General features: G+C 36.6%; 1 protein-coding gene across 1 annotated transcript in view; it reads left to right on the top strand.

Annotated features, from left to right (window-relative positions):
• The window catches only part of LOC131663408 (nucleoprotein TPR), a 490,761-nt gene that overhangs the window by 452,167 nt on the left and 23,635 nt on the right, over positions 1–14,959 (top strand). Inside the window, exon 14 of the mRNA XM_058933811.1 lies at positions 8,783–8,948. Coding sequence (XP_058789794.1) covers positions 8,783–8,948 — 166 coding nt within the window. The remainder of the gene's footprint in view (positions 1–8,782; positions 8,949–14,959) is intronic.

The following is a 14,959-nucleotide window of genomic DNA, read 5'->3' on the forward strand; positions in this document are numbered from 1 at the left end:
TTGAGTTTTGATTGATCCACGACGTTCATCGCTAAGGTCATGTGAAATTTAGATCCAATATTATTCGCGAAACATTTACGAAATGTTTCGGGCTAAATTTATTAAATTCTACTGGGAGCATGTTACAGTGACCTTATCTTTGACCATAGATCATTTTAAGGTTATTTCAATGTCACCTTTGATTGTTTGAATAATAAAGTAACGGGTTATCCAAACCGAAAGTCAAGTTGTTTTAAATGAGGAGCAAGCAGAGACATAGGTACAGTTTTTTTGCCGGATAAGTTTTTTCCACTCACTGCGTTTTGAATATTTCTTTCTGATTTCGCGCTATATGCGAATCCGGGGTTAAAAATAGGGGTTTCCATTACAAAAAACACTTCGACCTTGAAATGACCTTCAAAATGAGGTTAAAGGTCAAAGGTTTTTGGTGCATTGAGTGGCCCACTCTGTTCTGAACAAATTTTGTAGAGGTCATTTTTCGATATCTTAAAAATTAAAAAAACGCTTTTAGGCAGTTTTTCAAGCATTTGACCTTAAATCGACCTTCTCAAGGCCATGGAAAAAAAATTTAAAAATACCGTATTGGACGTAAAATCTCCCGCTCTTTCGATTACCGTTGTCAAAAATAGGGGTTCCCATTTGAAAAAAAAGTTGACCTTGAGGGTCAAGCTCAAGGTCAAAACCAAGGTTACCACTGGATTCCTCGTTCAAAGTTACTACAGGAATGACCTTAATCTCCTCGGAAATAGTTATATCTTAGGACTTACTAGGATGTCCCGGAACTTTTGGACACCCTTTATATGACCCTTTCTATGTCCAATCGTCGCATACATACAGGGTGTTCCAGACCACCCGTACACCCCCTCTAGAATCCAAAATAATGGATTAATCAAAAACTGCTTCAGACAAAAGTTGCTGGGCTTCGAGGGGGACATATCCGTACGACCTTGGCTTTGACCTTGGAGGTCATGTTCAAGGTCATTTCAAGGTCAACTTTGTTTTTTTAAATAGGAACCCCCATTTATGACCCCGGATTCGGAAAGAGCGGGAAATTTTACGTCCAAAACGGTATTTTAAAATTTTTTTTCATGGCCTTGAGAAGGTCGATTTAAGGTCAAATGCTTGAAAAACTGCCAAAAAGCGTTTTTTTAATTTTTAAGATATCGAAAAATGACCTCTACAAAATTTGTTCAGAATAGAGTGGGCCACCCAATGCACCAAAAACCTTTGACCTTTAACCTCATTTTGAAGGTCATTTCAAGGTCGAAGTGTTTATGTAATGGAAACCCCTCTTTTTGACCCCGGATTCGCACATAGCGCGAAACTCAATACAATACCCTATCCAAACGTCGGATTTCGCGCTATGTGCGTATCCGGGGTTAAAAAGAGGGATTTCCATTACAAAAAACACTTCGACCTTGAAATGACCTTCAAAATGAGGTTAAAGGTCAAAGGTTTTTGGTGCATTGGGTGGCCCACTCTATTCTGCACAAATTTTGTAGAGGTCATTTTTCGATATCTTAAAAATTAAAAAAACGCTTTTAGGCAGTTTTTCAAGCATTTGACCTTATATCGACCTTCTCAAGGCCATGAAAAAAAATTTAAAAATATCGTTTTGGACGTAAAATTTCCCGCTCTTTCCGAATCCGGGGTCAAAAATGGGGGTTCCTATTTAAAAAAACAAAGTTGACCTTGAAATGACCTTGAACATGACCTCCAAGGTCAAAGCCAAAGTCGTACGGATATGTCCCCCTCGAAGCCCAGCAACTTTTGTCTGAAGTAGTTTTTGATTAATCCATTATTTTGGATTCTAGAGGGCGTGTACGGGTGGTCTGGAACACCCTGTATAATTATAATTCACTCATTTTTTTTATTCGCTGCTGCTTTATAATTATGTACATTTCATAATTATTCGTTGGTCAATTTTTGTTATTTCTATTTAAATTCGCTTTATTTCAAATTTAATTCTATCTAATGCGTACTTGTTCACCTCGATCCAATATGTAAGTCATGTATGTTATTTAGTGTGCATCTACTACGTAAGGTAGTAGATGCGGCAATTTCAATTGATTTCCAAATTCGCAATTTCGTCTCATCTTATCGTATCGGTCTTGCTCGCTCTCATTTGATCTACGAGGTGTGTTCAAAAAGTAAGGTGACTTTGTATTTTTAAGAAAAAATATTTATTTATTTATCAATATTTATGTTGTCCCCTTCAAAGTAATCCCCCTCAAATACAATACACTTATGCCAACGGTTTTTCCAATCCTCAAAGCACTTCTCATAAGCACTTTTCGATATAGCCTTGAGCTCTTCCAGCGATGCAGTCTTTATCTCTTCAATCGTTGCAAATCTCCGTCCTTTCATAGGTCTCTTTAGTTTTGGGAACAAGAAAAAGTCACATGGGGCCAAATCCGGTGAATATGGTGGCTGAGGCATGATTGTGGTGTTGTTTTTGGCCAAAAAATCTCTCACAAGCAAAGATGAGTGAGCAGGGGCATTATCGTGATGCAAAAGCCATGAATTGTTTTTCCATAATTCTGGGCGTTTTCTTCGTATTGCTTCTCGCAAACGGCGCATTACTTCAAGATAATACTGTTTATTGACCGTACGTCCATATGGTAAGAACTCCTGATGCACCACGCCATGGTATTCGAAGAAAACAGTGAGCAAAACTTTGACATTTGATCGAACTTGGCGTGCTTTTTTCGGACTTGGCTCATCTGGGCTCTTCCATTGGGACGATTGGACTTTGGTTTCGATATCATAACCATATACCCATGATTCGTCACCAGTTATGACCCTTTTGAGTAAATCTGGGTCGTCGTTGATGTCATTCAACAGTTCTTGAGCGATGCTCATGCGACGGTTCTTTTGGTCAAAATTTAGCAATTTCGGAACAAACTTCGCTGACACACGTCTCATGCCCAAAACGTTAGAAAAAATTTCATTGCACGAGCCAAGCGATATACTAACATCCTCAGCAACTTCTCTGATAGTGATTCGACGATTTTCCAGAACAATTTTCTTCACTGCTTGAACATTTTCATCAGTTGTTGACGTGCTTGGGCGTCAATGTTAAACCTACAGTTATGCATCGTTACAGAAACTTCTCAAAATTATTACGAAAAAACCTATAAATAGCCTCAGAGTCTACCACACGATTGCGTTTATTCTCCAATGTGACCAAACGTAGCACTCATCTTACCGAAATGTTTCTCATATCCAATTTATCATGCAAAATAGAAATAACAGTACTTTTTGAAACCATCATTTAAATTATTTCATGCAATTTTATTCTCCGATCACTCGATCCATGTTATGGATTTTGTCGACTGTTTAGGTATACTCACTTTTACAGAATGTCCTGAACGATATTCATCTTTTGTTGATGTAGGGTATAACGTGTGATAAATCACTCATTATGTCTCTCTTTCTCATACGACTATATTTATTTATGTACCTATATGCTTACACATATCTATATTCTTTATTTGATATAGTATTAATTTATGTACGATGTCTAGAAGTAGCAGCAGCAGCGGGCAATAGAGTATAAGGTAAGAGAAAGAGAGAATACATACAATGCAACGCGAATTAGCGAGAGAGAGGATAGACTCACGTAGACTCAAACTGAAGGTAAGAACCGATATATGCTCGGCAGAGAAGGAGAGAGAGTGGGGAGCTCTTCCGCGGCACTAGCTTGTTGATCGTGTCCGAAAGCGCACGTGTTCTCGCCGGCCGGCTTCCGCACTGTAAATTAACGACTTCTTTTCGACTCTCAACTTGGCCTTGTGGCAGCTTGAAGGAGAAACAACCGGTAGTAATTTGTGCATCGAGAGTGCTGTGTGAGAGAGTGCGTGGGATTAAGCGAGTGGAAGGTTGTTGTCAGTTCCACTGTATTTGAGCGTCAAATAGGGCTCATCCGTGGTTCAGTCGTCCTATGTAAGTACCTTCTCGTATGCCTTGTTTCTCTCTCGCTAGCTTGTTATTCTCTCTCTCTCTTTATCGCTGCACTGCACTCCTTATAAACCCTTATATTATATAAACGCCGTTTTGTCTTATATGTACCTTTCTCTTATTCACACCTAACTCTACTGCCTCCCACGTTCCCCCGTCGATAAATTAATGCGAAGACTAGCTGCTTGATCCACGACGCTCCCGCGGGCCTTAAGGCATAACTAGGCATCGGGGCATAGCCTCGTCCGGTTATTGTATGCCCGCAAAGAGCTGAACATAATATTCTCCGTTCTCTCGCGAAATAACGCGGGCAAGTAACAACCCCGTTATAAGGGTCACGTTTAAATTCATTTAAAAAATTGTAAACAGTTGCAAATATAGGAGCTATCCAGCACCGACGTATAATACTCTCCAGTGATTGTTTGTCGTTTTTCTAAATAGTCGACGAAGATATTTCCACGTGCATCCCAAAAAACAGTGGTAATAACCTTGTCGGCCGATTGCATTGTCTTCGCCTTCTTTGGAGCGTTAACCTTTCACAATCCACTGCTTTGACTATTCCTTTGTCTCAAGAGTGTAGTGGTGTATCCACGTTTCGTCTACAGTTATGAATCGACACAGAAAGTCGTCCGGATTACGGTGCATGCGCGTCAAGAGGGCCTCAGCGATCACCACTCGACTGCGTCTGTTCTCGACTGAGAGCTAACGCGGCACTCATCCTGCTGAAATTTTTCTCATGTCCAATTTATTCTGCAAAATCGAAATGACTGTGCCTTTTGGAAATCCCTGTGGCCCCAACTATTTCGCGCAATTTTATTCTTCAGTCACTCAAAGTCATGTCATGGATTTTAATGATTATTTCCGGAGTGCTCACGTCTACAGGACGACCTGAACGATGTTCATCTGCAGTCGATGTACGGCCACGTTTAAATTCATTTACCCAATTGTAAACAGTTGCAAACAAAGGAGCTCATACGACATGAACTGCATCTAACTCAGCTTTGATTTCTTTCGATGTAAAGCGTTTTAAATATAAATGTGTTTTCATTGCTCGGAATTTACTTTTTTCCATTGTTAACAAGAAACAAAAGTTGCTCACTTTGATTAACGATAAAAACGGATTTCTAAGGACTTATTGACCCACGCTCGTAGATAAATTACAAGAACAATTAGTATTCTTTTTAGCAAAAACCAAAAACTAAATGTAATAGCAAAGGAAATGAACGGAGAAGTAACCTCAGGTGGTATATTCACTAAAAATACTTTAAGAAATATTTCTAATAGTATCTAGGATCTAATAATCGAAAAATGAACGATACAGAAGTTGTTCTCGTTCAAAAATGGATATTTGACACAGTAATCAGAGGACATACACTACATAGAGTGTATGTCTGGTCTATCAACTTACTAGAAGCATTCTATAATTCTATCACACATTTATTAGCGACAATCAAGGGCACAGCAAAAGATACTCAAAAGAAGCAAACACAAAACAAATACAATGAAACCGAACTTAACGAAATGAAAACAATATCAAAACACCTACGAAACCATCCCCTCTCCTTTACTAAATAGACCACTAGCTCTTTCAATTTGGTAGGAATCGATAATATTATTTAATCTGAAATAATTTTTATTATATTTTCATTTTCTCGTACAATGATCGTTTGGACCCCGAGGGATGACATTCCAAGATGTAACATAAAGTAAGATCATAATTAAGATAGGACAGGCCGTAAAAATAATTCATTACTATTACTTATATTTTATTATTATTACTTGCATTATTATTTATTTAGTGAAATACATTACTATTAGATTTAGCTACAATTACAACTATATCTATGAACGAAACTCGGACCAATAAATACATTATAAAAATCGCTAAACACCTCTATATACACCCTGCGAAACTCATTACTATATATGCACAATTCGTAAATGAATAAGCTACAAAGATTCCGAGTGTCTTCATCTTGGACCATACTCTCCAAGATAATATAAACTGCGAGTCAAGCGATCACACTTCCGCAGTGTTCATATGGTTGCCTATTTCTGCAACTAAAGGAACAAATATAGATTACAAACAGAATAAGTTCAAATATAAATATATTCAAATTTTGTACTTACCATATCTTGAAGTACTTCCTGGTTCTCAGCTTAGGTGCAGCAGGTATTGGAAAATCATTCTGAATGGCACGCTTGACAGCCTGGGAATGCTGCCAACCTTAAGACAAAAAGGACAAGAAGAAGTGTGTTAATAGTTATAGGATTAATTATAGGAAACTTAATACGTAATACAATAGCAAATGATTACTTACACAAATCATCGAATAACGCTTTCAGAAGAACCGAAACATTGTACAAACGAACTGTTATAAACAACAGAGTAGAACTATATATAATCGACCCGATACACCTTTTATATACCAAAAATATGTTTATAAAGAAAAATTAAAACAGAAAAATCAATAAAACAAGAAGTGTAATTAACTCAAATTTTGCTGAATCATAAATTCTTTGAAAACTTAAATATCAGAAATATTTCAATATCACAATAATAATTTCATTGTCAAACCAAATTTTAACTTTACAATTAATGCATATTAATCGCAATATCTTAAGCTCCGAGATATTTCATCTTGCAACGTATTCTTCGCAAAAGTTTTAAGCATTGCATATACAATTCCACAATTCAATCTGTTAAAAAAGACTAAAATTCTGCGAACGTTTGCAACGATAGCCAGACTTGCCTAATATCTATGTCACGAACATTTTTTGCAATAACATGGCAACGTAGCAAGTAATTGCTACTTCAGCTTTATATTAATCCCAAATTTCGAAGATGATTGATCTAAAAAAGACGATATAAAAAGCCTCGCATACGCTTTGCAGGTAGTTTAAAATTAACATTCCGTGCACTCACTAGTTTGTCAATTCGGTGACTTATATATTACTTTTACGTATTACTTTTACTTACATTATTCACTTTTGCTGTAAACGTGTGTAAACCATTTATTATTTTTAATAAATATTACTTAGTAATTATGAAGTGAGAATAATTTATTCCAATATCACTTATCTGGTTTGTAGACGTATTCAACGACAATCTCCAAGGTTTTGTAATAAACTATTATTTATTACATTAATTTTTATTCGCATTTACAAGTCAAAATTTATTGATCATTGCATTTAGAAATAAATTGAGTCTTACCCCATTAGATTTATACTGGTACGCGTTGATTATTATTAATTTAATGACCAACCTGTAACATGGGTAATAAGAAAGCGAAATATTATGAGGTAACTAATAGGAAAATGCTTACCAATTTTAAAAAGTTAGATTGAAACATGGTTTAATGATATACTTTCTAAACTCTTATTTAGATTCTTTTCCTAAAAACCATGGAGACCTGAGTGAAGAGCAAGGAAAAAGATTTTATCAAGATATCCAGGGGTTGGAAAGAAGTTATCAAGGTCGATGGAATGTGAAACCTGAAGATGACGGCGTAGAGCAAAAGAGGAAGTCAGGAACGAGAAGCTTAAATATAAAGAGGAAAGGGTTTCATAAATCCGAAAATTAATGATAAGACGAAATAAGACATTTGAAAATACTATGGACTTAGCCACCACAGGTTGCAATGTAGTTAGGTTAACCTGTCGTAAGTTTAGCCCTCACAAGTTACAGCGAACTTACATTAACTTATCTGAAATTCAATGTTAGTGAGTTACTGCACACTCACGTTAACCTGTCTCGGGTTTAACGTTTGTAGGTTAGAGTGAACTTAGGTTACCCTGTTGAAGGTTTAAAAATACTAAGTTTCAATTATCGATATTTCTGATGAAAATAAAGATTTTTAAAATATTAAAAATTAATATTGAAGGATAAGGGAGATATTTTCAAGAGGCATAACCCGTTTTTAATAAAAATAATTAATTCGCAATGTAATATAAACTCTCGCTCTTATGTTAGAATACCTCAAAATCTAACGTGATGGAAGATATCTAAAATCGAATTAGGATCCAGGGCATAAAAAATCTTCAAGATACATTGCTATTATTCTTACGGAAAATCCTTGTTGACTTGTGTTATTTTTTCCCACGCTATCTGTCACAGCTTACGTAAATGATTTTAATTTGGAAGCTTATCCATGTTTTGCTACTTGGTGAAACTGTACTGTTAAATGACAGATAATATGCACAAATCGCTCTGACGTTTGTTAAAAAAACAGACATAAACGTAATGAAGCAATACGTGATCGTCGGATTAATAGCTAGAGTGTACTCGTCTCATTAAAAATGTGTTTATTCACGCTTCGTCCTGGGCAAATAAGCCAGTAGTTACACAAAATTTAATGATTTCAATAGTCATAAGATCGTTTGTTTGTAGTTTTATGTTGCAAACAACAAAACGTCTGTAAAAGAATGATCTTATTATTTCTTTATTATATATATAAAAACCCCAAGATTTGCAAATCTGATGTTTAGATTCATAAACCATGGCCGCCACAGTACTGCTATTCTAATCACTAGACGTTATTGTAATTGAAGCTCCTTCGAATAGGCGTCTGTCATATACTATACTTATGTTAAGTCACCATGTCTTACAATACACGCATGTGCTACAAATTATTTATTTAAATGATCTTGAATTTCAAGTTAATACTTTTTCAGTTGACAATTTTGAGGTTTAGTCACGAAGTGATGAGCTATTATTAGAATTTTTTTATAATTACATTTTCCTTAAGAAAATATTTTTTGTCATACATTAACTGAAATGTTCAAATTACAATAAAGATTACAACTTTTACCTTTTTTTCAGACAAATACTGGATCATCTGATGATCATAGTGTTTTAGTTAACGTTTGTTTGGAAACCGAGAATACTGAAAATTTGATTAATATTAAAGATTCTTCTGTTAATCCAAGTGCCGATGAAGAACCAGAACATCCTACTGAAGTTATTGAACATGGATCGAATGAAAACGGTAATGTCCATTTTTTTAATGATTGTTTTCAAATGTTTTCAAAATGATTATTCGAAGCAGTTAGTTTTGTAATAAAATCAGAAATATTTTTAAAACATAAGTAGCTTATTTCAGTAACTTTTTCATTTCGTCTATGTAGGAGAGTCAGCGGATCATGCCGACGCTTATAAATTATTGAACGTTTTAAATGTGAGGCTTCAACTTATCCCTGGGAAATAAAATTCTCTTTTATAAGCCCTATGGGATTTGAATACCTGCGGACCAGAATACTGTTTGTTTATTGTTGTATTAATGTATCTCGAAAAAAAAAAAAAAATTGATAAAGTAAAACGTTACATGAAAACCTTTTCTATTTCTATTACTCTTTTAAAATACCACTTTTTGATACATAGTTAAAACTGTAAAAACGACCTGGTCTCTACAGGGTGACTCTAAAACATTAAATGAAACTTATATCACTAGTTTCATCTCAAAAAATTATTTAAGATAAAATTATTCAAAACATTTTTTAATAATTAGATAATAAAACAATTAATTTTAAAGAGCAGCTAATCAGCGGGCGTCTACAGAAAGTAGTACGCGGCGCGGTAAGCTGGGTGCTGCTGAAGAACTGACATGCACGCGCTACAGTCGACTGAAAACTGTTTTTAACTACATTGATGCATGTTATAAATTAAATAAATTAATTTCATCAATCAAATCTGCAGATAAAAATCATTAAGATTACATTTTACTAGCAATATGAAAATAGTACAAATTTGCACTTATACTTTATTCGCTTATACGAAGCGTTTGTGTGTAGAAAATTCTATTAAAAAAGAGTCGGTTTGAGTTTACTATAAGAAAAAAAGCCGAATGAAATAAATATGAATGTTATAACAATGAACGTTATATTCGCGCACTCGTCTCCTCGGTGAGACTGCCCTCGGGGACAGCACCTGCCGGCTATAAAAAGTGAGGGCACGCGTCTCATACACGTTGATACAAGAAAGAGATACATAGATAAGAATAGTGCAGAGACTGCTCTCGTATACACACGTTCTTTTCGAGTTCTAGACCCTCGAGGTTCGACGTTGAATGAACACGGAAGTCACTGTGTGCGCTATTTCTCTAATAGAAAAAAGGCATCCTGAGCGAGCTCCAAAGGACACTTTGGATTTTACTTTTAATTATTACAGCTGCACAGACCTCAATTTGCAACCGAACCATTGATTAATAAAAGATACCGTCGTGATAATTAAGAACAACTAATCTAATCATTGACTGACTCTTCAGAAGTGCTTATTCCTATACTCGCATATTCATTTCTGTCATATGCCTTCGTGCGTATACGTCCCTTTTTAGCTAGCAGGATTTATCAATACTTCCGAGCGAGGTTAAAGCTGCTCAGTAAAAGTAACGACAGCAATTAACGGGAACTTCACCCGGAAGCAAGAGCACACGCCGAAGGTAAGGTCTCGGTGCAAGGTTCGGCGCAAAGGAAGCGCATGCGATTGCCAACGAGGCCAGCCCACGGTAAACGCACAGAGCGCCGCTAAAGTGAGCGCCATTGCGTACGGCAGAGCGATACTCGCGCAGCTTGTGCTGATCCTTGCACAAATAAAGAGGCTTGCCCGCAAACCTTTGCACCGCGTAGCCCACCAAACATCGTACCCCGTTATAATATAGTATAATAAGTAAATACGATGTAAAAGACTAACAAATTGCAAGCAACGATAACTTCACATTATTTATCGAACCTAATTGTCAAAACGAAGACTAATGGTTAGTGTATTGCATTCGCTTGCATCGAAATGTTTTTCTTGGTGCTCTGAAAATTATGTAACACTGGATAGCATAGTGTTGTGGCGTCAAAGAATGTGATATGCATAGGTGAGAGGTGCGAAATTCGGGCGGAAACGGCTGAGCGTCGATCAGGTGGCATCGAACGGTAAGTAAATACTAACACACACGCACAACGCATAGGACACACACGCTTGTAAGCTCGTAATCAGCCACGTACTCGCTTATGCTAACACGCGCATGGATCATAAACATACAAACTTTCATTTGAGCTTTTTATTTAGATAACGAGGGTTATTTGCACAATTTGGAGGTTTCAACTGATGGGAAAGTGATTCATCCAGATGAGAGCAATAACGGTCATTTAACTAAAAAATTAATTGATAATTGATAATAATAAATATGATTTTTTGTCAGAGTCAGAAGATACTGATGAAAAGATATCCTTAAAAAGAATTTTAAGAAAAGTGTTTTCCGAAGTGGAAGCCGGGAACGGCATGATACTATGGCGCAAACACATACATAAAAAAATATACATACATATCTCTAATAGACGTGGAGGCTCGCCCACTCATTTTCACACGCTTGCAGACTTATACAAACAACGAGTTTATTTCTAAGCTCGTTACGTTTCTCTGTATCTTCATATCATCCATATCATTTATATAAATTATGTTAATATCCTTTATATGCAATTACATAGGTATTCGACGTAGCAGCAGCCGACACAGCCAGAAGGTAAAAGAGAGAGAGAGAGAGCAACAGAGAGTCGCGTTAGAGAAAAGAGAGAGAGAGAGCAATATGCCCTAACATATACGTCGCGCTGAGAACGTTTTGACAGGTCAGGACGCGCACGACTGAGACTGAGGTGAGAGAAGGGATACCGCGAGCGACAATTAGCCGTTCGACTCGAAGCTGCGAAAAAGTGTTGATTGACGCGCTGCATTTAAAGCCTTGCCGCTTTCGTGTGGCTTTTCTATTAAGAAGGACAGCGATTTTGGTTTTGCCATCGATACCGGCTTCCGACAGCCTCTAGGTGGATAGAGTGTGCGTGTGCGGTGTGCCGAGAGTACAATTAACGCCGGTTTAACGCGAGGAATACGAGTCGTTGTTGCACCAACGAATTTCGATGTTTGAGCGTTCAAAAAAGGCATGGCCGAGGAAAATGTAAGTAGCTCCTCGTACTTTGTCTCTCTCGGTTTGCTTGCTTTCTCTCTCTTACTCTGCGCTGCTTCATTAAATCGCATTGTGATTATTCTACATTTGTATCATTTATAATTTTATTTATATAAATAGCAATTATACTAGTTACGCGTTCTTTTGTCTCGCTTGACTCTTGTCCGTTTCCTGTGCTGATTCCCTTCGTATTTATTATTCGCAATTTCTCTTACATTTACCCACGACGCTCTACGCGGGCTACGAGGTAGTTTTAATGCAGATAACCAAGCTCGGCCGAGTACGAGCCATTGCATAAACCCGGTTGCAAATCGAGCATAGTATCACCAAGACTAATATCTTATAATAATTCATAATAGTTTCTTCTCTATAACGTATTGAAATTTATAAACCGTTATAACATTCGTACACAACCACGTACTCAGGCACTCTTGCAAACTCGTGTACATGCGCACACACACCACCACGCACACTCGCACATACACACAGCAAACATACATTCATACACAGACGTTTACACATTTAACTGATATTTACAAAATATTAATATTTATTATTGTTGTAGGTGCGACTTTGTAATGGTTCCGCGATTTATGTTGTTAAAATTAAGTTGGACACACGGAACGCATTATACGAGGTCTGTCCGGAAAGTATCGGGCCTACCTTTATATTTTCGTGCTAGCGTTATTCTTTATCATATGGTGGGTGGCATCCTTCAAAGTAATCCCCACTTGATTGAATAACACGGTTCCATCAATGTTTCCACTTTTCAAAACAGTCCTGGAACTCACTTTTAGGGATAGCCTTAAGTGCACTCGTCGCATTGTTTTCAACCGTTGTTTTGTCATTGATTCGGTGTCCTTTGAGTGGTTTTTTTAGTTTTGGGAACAGCCAAAAGTCACAAGGGGTTATGTCGGGACTGTATGGAGGTTGTCGAAGCAATGCGATATTGTGTTTGCTCAAAAACTGCTGCACAAGATTGGAAGAATGCGCTGGCGCATTATCGTGATGGAGAAGCCAGTCACCACTTTCCCAAATGTGCGGCCGTTTTCTTCTTACTGCATCACGCAAACGTCGCAAAATTTGAACGTAGTATTCTTTATTGATTGTCTCACCTGTTGGTGCATATTCGTGATGTACAATACCTTCACAATCGAAGAAAACAATCAACATTGACTTAACATTGCTCCGACTTTGACGTGCTTTTTTTGGTCTTGGCGATTCAGAATGCTTCCACTGTGAAGATTGTTGTTTTATTTCAGGATCATAACCATAAACCCATGATTCATCACCTATAATAACTTTTCTAAGCACATTATCATCATTATTGACCATTTCCAGATTGCAGAGGGATTTCTAAGCGAATGTTCTTCTGCTCTGCTGTGAGCAATTTTGGGATGAATTTCGCACACACGCGTTTCATTCCTAAATTTTCGGTTAAAATTTCTGAAATGATAGTTTTTGGTATCCCAAGGTCTTTTTCTAGTTCTCGCACAGTCATACGACGATCTTGTTCGATTGTAAGTCGCACCCGTTCAATATTGTCTGCGGTTTTTGTCGTCGAAGGTCGGCCGGAACGAGAATCACTATCGACAGAAGTGCGACCATCCTTGAACCGTTTATACCACTCTTTTATTCGTGTTTTACTCATACATTCGTTTCCGAAGGCCTTTTGCATCATGTCAATAGTTTCCGAACTCATTTTTCGGAGTTGAAAGCAAAATTTGATGCAAATTCGTTGATCTTGTTTTTCAGTCATTTTTGACAATATCAAAATCCGACGAACGCGAAAAAGGCACTGTAAACAAAGACACGCTGCGCATGAACTATACGTCCGGCAGGTGTCAGCAAGTAACCAATAGATTCGTGAGGCTTTACTGTTGGCGTTTCTGTCCGGTAGAGGTCGCTCGAACACTATGGCGCGAATATAGAGACGTAGGCCCGATACTTTCCGGACAGACCTCGTATGAGCTGAGTGACGCGAATTTTGTTCCAATTGAGACATGTTATACTTTATAAAAAATTAAGACAGGTATTTTTTATCGACGGAAAAAGTTGTTTACGGATGAAAACCACCCTCAAAAGTCACCCCTAAAAACAGTTAAACAGCAGTAACTTTGGTTGTAATGAATCTATTTTGATGAACAAAATGTAAAAAATTTCTTACTTAAAAAACAACAAAACCGCATAGTTTTGGACTCAGGGGTTGTAACCCTTTCGATGTACAGGGGAAAAACTACATTTTTTAATGGATTTTTCTTGTACAAAATCATAAAATTATTATAAAAAAAATTGAAAAATAAATTTTCATCCAGGAAATGATAATATAAAATTGACGTGTTTCGGTGTTTTTTCATTTTTATGTATTTCGAGGGTGACTTACCCCTAAACCCTATTAATACTATATAAATAGTTGCCGATCACCAATTTTGCTGATTTTCTATATACTATGACTTTTAAAAGTGGACTAGACAATAGCACTGTTAGTCTGTAAGAAAATAAATGTAAGATCTGAAGACCACACTCAAAAACTATCCCTAAAACATTATTACAGCAATATCTTCGGTTTATATCAATATTTTTTGACAATAAAAAATTAAAAAATTCGTTATAAAAAAATGAATGTAACTATATAGGTTTTGTCTCTGGGGTACAATCCCTACGATGTAAAGGGAAAAAACAACCTTTTTGATTGGATTTTTCGCGTAAAAAAATCACGAAATTACCATGAAAATTGACAAATAAATTTTCATTTAGAAAATGATAAAATAATGTTGATCAGCTTCGAAGTTTTTTCGTTATTTAATATTTCGAGGCTGAACTACCCCTAAACCCTACTATTGCTATATGAATAGTAGCCAATCACCAATTTTGGTGATTTTTCATTTGCTATGACGCTTAAAAATTGATGAGAGAATTATACAGTTGTTGTGCTACAAAAGGAATTTAGGATCTGGAAGCCACCCTCATAAACCACCCTCAAAACTCTGTTACAGCAATATCTCCGGTATTTATGACTATTTTTCGACAAAAAAAATTTGAAAAAATCTATA

This window comes from Phymastichus coffea, unplaced genomic scaffold (assembly GCF_024137745.1).
Source record: "Phymastichus coffea isolate CEN01 unplaced genomic scaffold, Cenicafe_Pcof_1.1 PCOF00035, whole genome shotgun sequence".
Taxonomy (NCBI): domain Eukaryota; kingdom Metazoa; phylum Arthropoda; class Insecta; order Hymenoptera; family Eulophidae; genus Phymastichus; species Phymastichus coffea.